The sequence below is a fragment of the Xyrauchen texanus genome, chromosome 14, assembly GCF_025860055.1.
Source record: "Xyrauchen texanus isolate HMW12.3.18 chromosome 14, RBS_HiC_50CHRs, whole genome shotgun sequence".
NCBI classification, from domain to species: Eukaryota; Metazoa; Chordata; class Actinopteri; order Cypriniformes; family Catostomidae; genus Xyrauchen; species Xyrauchen texanus.
In genome coordinates, this window is record NC_068289.1 from 39,682,424 (window position 1) to 39,689,772 (window position 7,349).

Genomic DNA, 7,349 nt, shown 5'->3' on the forward strand with positions numbered 1-7,349 from the left:
CTAAGGAGACCTGGCTGGAGTCACTCACCACGCCCTGGATTCAAACTCACGACTCCAGGGGTGATAGTCAGCGTCAATACTCGCTGAGATACCCAGACCCCCAATTCTGCCATTTTATTTATCAAAAATGTGGTTTATCACTGCACTAAATGACTATGGACTAATTGTATGTTGTTTTTTGGACCTTTTAGTAGCTTGAAAGCTTTCAAAATATCACTCAGCTCTGTTAAAAAAACTACTGTATGTGCAATTTATGAAATTTAAATTTTGTGCTCCAGGTCTGTGTAACTCAATGGATAGCTGGATGATCGTTCCCAACATTAAACAGAATCATTACACTGTTCACGGGCTGCAGAGTGGAACCAAATATATTTTCATTGTGAAAGCCATAAACCAGGCCGGGAGCCGCAGCAGTGCACCAGGCAAACTGAAGACAAACAGTGAGTATGCACTGCATTCTTACTCTGTTAACTTCTGTGACATCACAATATTAGATACGAATGACTGTAATTTTGCAAGAAGATGCATGAATCCTCTGTAGCACACAATAAAGAAAGCTCATGAAAAATTTGATTCACTGTTACTGAATAACAAAGTGGACCTCTTAGTTCTGGTAGTAAAAGCTAGACAGTTCAGGTACTAAAAGCTAGACAGTTCAGGTACTAAAAGCTAGACAGTTCTGGTACTAAAAGCTAGACAGTTCTGGTACTAAAAGCTAGACAGTTCTGGTACTAAAAGCTAGACAGTTCTGGTACTAAATGCTAGACTGTTCTGGTAGTAAAAGCTTAGACAGTTCTGGTACTAAATGCTAGACTGTTCTGGTAGTAAAAGCTAGACATTTCTGGTACTAAATGCTAGACTGTTCTGGTAGTAAAAGCTTAGACTGTTCTGGTAGTAAAAGCTAGACTGTTCTGGTAGTAAAGGCTAGACAGTTCTGGTACTAAAAGCTAGACAGTTCTGGTACTAAAAGCTAGACAGTTCTGGTACTAAAAGCTAGACAGTTCTGGTACTAAAAGCTAGACAGTTCTGGTAGTAAATGCTAGACTGTTCTGGTAGTAAAAGCTAGACAGTTCTGGTACTAAATGCTAGACTGTTCTGGTAGTAAAAGCTTAGACATTTCTGGTACTAAATGCTAGACTGTTCTGGTAGTAAAAGCTAGACATTTCTGGTACTAAATGCTAGACTGTTCTGGTAGTAAAAGCTAGACATTTCTGGTACTAAATGCTAGACTGTTCTGGTAGTAAAAGCTAGACTGTTCTGGTACTAAATGCTAGACTGTTCTGGTAGTAAAAGCTAGACAGTTCTGGTACTAAATGCTAGACTGTTCTGGTAGTAAAAGCTTAGACAGTTCTGGTACTAAATGCTAGACCGTTCTGGTAGTAAAAGCTAGACTGTTCTGGTACTAAAAGCTAGACAGTTCTGGTACTAAAAGCTAGACAGTTCTGGTACTAAATGCTAGACAGTTCTGGTACTAAATGCTAGACATTTCTGGTACTAAAAGCTAGACAGTTCTGGTACTAAAAGCTAGACAGTTCTGGTAGTAAAAGCTAGACAGTTCTGGTACTAAAAGCTAGACAGTTCTGGTACTAAAAGCTAGACAGTTCTGGTACTAAATGCTAGACTGTTCTGGTAGTAAAAGCTTAGACAGTTCTGGTACTAAATGCTAGACTGTTCTGGTAGTAAAAGCTAGACAGTTCTGGTACTAAATGCTAGACTGTTCTGGTAGTAAAAGCTAGACATTTCTGGTACTAAAAGCTAGACAGTTCTGGTACTAAATGCTAGACTGTTCTGGTAGTAAAAGCTAGACATTTCTGGTACTAAATGCTAGACTGTTCTGGTAGTAAAAGCTTAGACAGTTCTGGTACTAAATGCTAGACTGTTCTGGTAGTAAAAGCTAGACATTTCTGGTACTAAATGCTAGACTGTTCTGGTAGTAAAAGCTTAGACTGTTCTGGTAGTAAAAGCTAGACTGTTCTGGTAGTAAAAGCTAGACAGTTCTGGTACTAAAAGCTAGACAGTTCTGGTACTAAAAGCTAGACTGTTCTGGTACTAAATGCTAGACTGTTCTGGTAGTAAAAGCTAGACATTTCTGGTACTAAATGCTAGACTGTTCTGGTAGTAAAAGCTTAGACAGTTCTGGTACTAAATGCTAGACTGTTCTGGTAGTAAAAGCTTAGACATTTCTGGTACTAAATGCTAGACTGTTCTGGCAGTAAAAGCTAGACTGTTCTGGTACTAAATGCTAGACTGTTCTGGTAGTAAAAGCTAGACAGTTCTGGTACTAAATGCTAGACTGTTCTGGTAGTAAAAGCTTAGACATTTCTGGTACTAAATGCTAGACTGTTCTGGCAGTAAAAGCTAGACATTTCTGGTACTAAATGCTAGACTGTTCTGGCAGTAAAAGCTAGACTGTTCTGGTACTAAATGCTAGACTGTTCTGGTAGTAAAAGCTAGACAGTTCTGGTACTAAATGCTAGACTGTTCTGGTAGTAAAAGCTTAGACAGTTCTGGTACTAAATGCTAGACCGTTCTGGTAGTAAAAGCTAGACAGTTCTGGTAGTAAAAGCTAGACAGTTCTGGTAGTAAAAGCTAGAATGTTCTGGTAGTAAAAGCTAGACAGTTCTGGTACTAAAAGCTAGACTGTTCTGGTAGTAAAAGCTAGACTGTTCTGGTAGTAAAAGCTAGACTGTTCTGGTAGTAAAAGCTAGACAGTTCTGGTAGTAATAGCTAGACTGTTCTGGTACTAAATGCTAGACTGTTCTGGTAGTAAAAGCTAGACTGTTCTGGTAGTAAAAGCTTAGACAGTTCTGGTACTAAACGCTAGACAGCTCTGGTAGTAAAAGCTAGACTGTTCTGGTAGTAAAAGCTAGACTGTTCTGGTAGTAAAAGCTTAGACAGCTCTGGTACTAAACGCTAGACAGCTCTGGTAGTAAAAGCTAGACTGTTCTGGTAGTAAAAGCTAGACTGTTCTGGTAGTAAAAGCTAGACTGTTCTGGTAGTAAAAGCTAGACAGTTCTGGTACTAAAAGCTCAACCGTTCTGGTACTAAAAGCTAGATAGTTCTGGTACTAAAAGTAGCCCTCCAACAACAAAAGATGCATGAGAGGCTGGAGTTTCCCTGTGCTTAAACAGAGCTGACATGCTTCTTTTCCAGCCATATTTTTTTTAAATACGTTTATATTGACCCCACCTTCCCATTCTTACACAAAATTACACTGAATAACTAAGAAATAAAGTTTCAATGAGATTTAAACTGAAAATCAAACAATAGATATAATAAAACACACATAAAATAAAAATAATATTTGCCCATTTAAACGTGCAAATAAATATTTGCATACTTTCCCTAATGGTCACATTTTTGATAAAAAACAGGAAATCAAAACTGCAAACCCAAATGAAAAAAAAGAATATGTAAAATGGTGCATAAAGCAATTAAAGTCCACATTACAGACAGGTTTTTGGTTTGAAATTGAGCAATTATTCATTTTTACTGATGTCAGAGGACTAAAAACCAGTGTTGTAGTTGAGACCAGCTCATCCGAGACCGAGTCAAGGCTGAGACCAAAAGAGTCTGAGTCTGAGACCAGACTCATATTGACCTATGCAATCTTAAAGGGACAGTCCACCCAAAAATTACAATTCTCATAATTTTCTCATCCTCATGCCTTCCCTGATGTGTATGACTTTCTTTCTTCTCATGATCGCCAAGGAGAATATTGTGAAGGTCTACAGTGAAAAAAGGAGATATATTTTGGTCTATTCGCAGCCAAAACCAACTGGATTGCTTCCACTTACTGCTCCTTCTCCTATGGCTCCACCCCCAAGTCTTCTGTGGTTCCGCCCCCAAGCCCTCCGTGGCTCCGCCCCAAGAGTATCCCATGGCTCCTCCTAAAACTCCTCCAGTGGCTCTGCCCACTCCTCCTCTTTAGACTCTTCCTTCTCCTCCTCATGCGGCTCCGCCCCCGAATCTTCCACGGCTCCGCCTCCTGCGGCTCCGCCCACTTCAACTCCTGAACCTCCAGCGGCTTCACCTTCTGAGCCGCATACGGGAAACACATCAAGACCGCTGATATTGTCAGTCAGAGTCCGAGGTCAAAGACTACAACACTGCTAAAAACATTTCAAACTAAGGGGAAAAAATACTATTAATTTAATCAAACTAAACATTAAATCAACAGACTTTGACGTCTAGAGAATCAAGTGAAATTTTCTCCTAGCTGACTTCAATTTTATTTAAATGTTTAGCAATGGATGAAGCTCTTTTTGATTGTTGACTGTTGTTGATATTGATTGACAGGTCAGCCGTTTAAGCTCGACCCGAAGTCTGCCCACAGGAAGTTAAAGATATCACATGACAATCTGACTGTGGAGCGTGACGAGGCATCATCCATGAAAAGCCACGCGCAGGACCGCTTCAGCAGCACTGGGAACTACGGTGTCATTGGGAACGTGTACATTGACAGTGGACGACATTACTGGGAAGTTCTGATTGGAGGGAGCACATGGTAAAACAGACTGTTTTAACTTTGCAAAATATAACTTGTTTGAATACAGATTATGACAAAAAAGACAAAATATAATGATCATGAAATATTCCTCAAAGAGTGAACATGCAAAGATGATGCAGTGTGTGTTTGTGTGTGTGTTTGTGTGAGCGTGTGTTTGTGTGAGCGTGTGTTTGTGTGAGCGTGTGTTTGTGTGAGCGTGTGTTTGTTTGTGCGTGTGTGAGTGTGTGTGAGAGTGTGTGTGTGTTTGTGGTTGAGTGTGTGTGGTTGACTGTGTGTGTGTGTGTGTGTGTGTGTGAGCGTGTGTTTGTGTGAGCGTGTGTTTGTGTGAGCGTGTGTTTGTTTGTGTGTGTTTGTTTGTGTGAGTGTGTGTGTGTGAGAGTGTGTGTTTGTGGTTGAGTGTGTGTGGTTGACTGTGTGTGTGTGTTTGTGTGTGTGTGAGTGTGTATTTTGTATGTGTGTGTGTGTTTGTGAGTGTGTGGTTGTGTGAGTGTGTGTGGTTGACTGTGTGTGTGTGTGTGTGTTTGTGTGTGTGAGTGTGTATTTTGTATGTGTGTGTGTGTGTGCGTGTGTGTGTGAGTGTGTATTTTGTATGTGTGTGTGTGTTTTTTTTGTGTGTGTTTTGTGTGTGTGTCCATGTGGTTTTTTGTTTGTGTGTGTGTGTGTGTGTATGTCTGTGTTTTTTGTGTTTTTTTTTTGTGTGTGTGTGTTTTGTGTGTGTGTCCATGTGTTTTTTGTTTGTGTGTGTGTGTGTGTGTGTGTGTGTCTATATGTTTTGTTTGTGTGTGTTTTTTTGTGTGTGTTTTGTGTGTGTGTGTGTGTCCATGTGTTTTTTGTTTGTGTGTGTGTGTGTGTGTGTGTGTGTGTGTCTATATGTTTTTTTGTGTGTGTGTGTGTGTGTGTGTGTGTGTGTTTGTGCATATCTGAGGTCAAAATGACCAGAACACAACATAAGGGTTAATAAGTTTACATTTTTACACAAACTTGAACACGCATGTAAAAGGAGTCTTTCATTATTTACTCACCCTCATGTCATTTTAAAGCTGTATGTTGTTATTTTTTCCGTTCCCTTTTTTGGGAACACAAGGATTATATTTGAAGAATCGTTACAGCGATGCAATGATAGTTTGTAGTAATTTTGTCTGTCAAAAAAAATGCATCATTCAGTGATAATCTTCCTCTCAAATGTCCTTCTTTTTTCAAATATCAGCAATTAACGACTTCAGTTTCAGTCTGTTCCTCTCATAAAGCTATCGTACGACTTAAGTCTCTGAATAAAGTGCATGAGTGGTATGGACTACTAATGGTTCTTCTGTGTCCTTTTTGGAGCTTAACAAATGTAGTCACCGTGAACTGTCAATTGGCAAAAAACTGCATGCAGATTATTTCGAATTTCTCCTTTTGCATTTCATATAAGAATAAATAATGACAGAATTGTAATTTTTGGGATGAACTGTTAATTCACGTCATTGTTTCTTTAATTGCTTCAAGGTTCGCCATTGGTATTGCCTACAAATCAGCTCCCAAGCACACATGGGTCGGTAAGGATTCAGGGTCATGGGTGCTCTGCCGCTGCAATACATCATGGGCGGTGCGGCACAACGGTAAAGAGTTTCCAATCGAACCCTCTCCTCACATGCGCCGCCTGGGCATTCTGCTCGACTACGACTCGGGATCGTTAGCGTTTTACGATGCAGCTGGAACACAGCACCTGTACACGTTTGACATCGCCTTCTCGCAGCCCATCTGTCCCGTCTTCAGCATCTGGAACAAATGCTTGACCGTCCTCACAGGGCTGCCCATACCAGACCACCTAGAGATCAGTGACCCCCACGACTAAACGAACACCCGGAAATGAAACTTCTGCCATCATTTACTCACCCTCATGTTGTTCCAAACCCGTATGACTTTCCCCCTTCAGTGGAACAGTAAAAGTGTTACAGTACATACCCCAATGGAGTTGTGCTGTAATGTTATTACACTTTTTCCTTCTTGGGAATAAGTAGGGGTGGGTGATATAAGCAAAGATTGGGATATTCTGGACATTTTTGGCCGACTGATGTCGGTATGTAAGCTCGACGGCGTCAGCAACAGATAAACATAGCATAATTGTGAGGGCTGAACGACTAATTACAATAAACAAAATCACGATATGACCTTGTGTGATTAACAAACAGAGAAGGCTGCGATTTAATGAACTGTGTTAAATATGCTCATTATGCACAGAATTACACACATGTATGCACGTGCATAATTCCACATATGTTTGGCAGCTACGTTACTATACAACTCTAAAATAACCCCATGACATCGCATTTATTTTTGGACAAAAAGAGAGATCAGAGCATTTTACTGAACTCAACTATGAACAGAAATAAAAATATCTTAATTCACTTTTGCCTAAAATCAAAGCTTGAAGGTTTTAATTAGAGATGCAGGTTAATTACTGAATTACATTACAATTGTATATTAATAATTATTAGTATTATTTTACAATAACATATTTCTGTAATACTTTATTAACTAAATAATATGTGTATATATGTATATATATATATATATATATATATATATATATATATATATATATATTAGGGCTGTCTTAGTTGTAACTATCATTATTAGTTACTAATATAATTATTTATTTAGTGTACCGATTAATCGTAATTAATCATATATATAAATATTTGTTAAGAAAGCCCCTCAAATAACAATAATTCAATATATAATGAGGAAATTATTATAATAAGTGATCTTTAAATAATTACAAATATTTATATATACATATATTTCAGAAATTGTTTTAATCAAATTAGTTATTTAGTGTACCAATTAATTAATT

The 7,349-nt window shown here is 38.7% G+C and overlaps 1 protein-coding gene across 3 annotated transcripts in view; it reads left to right on the top strand.

The window, feature by feature from the left end:
• LOC127655363 (E3 ubiquitin-protein ligase Midline-1-like) overlaps positions 1–6,950 on the top strand; it is a 54,767-nt gene extending 47,817 nt beyond the window's left edge. For all 3 annotated transcript variants that reach the window (XM_052143137.1, XM_052143135.1, XM_052143136.1), the window contains 3 exons: positions 279–440; positions 4,300–4,507; positions 5,999–6,950. In XM_052143137.1, coding sequence (XP_051999097.1) covers positions 279–440; positions 4,300–4,507; positions 5,999–6,347 — 719 coding nt within the window. In that variant the 3' untranslated portion in view covers positions 6,348–6,950. The remainder of the gene's footprint in view (positions 1–278; positions 441–4,299; positions 4,508–5,998) is intronic.
• The last annotated feature ends 399 nt before the right edge of the window (positions 6,951–7,349 follow it).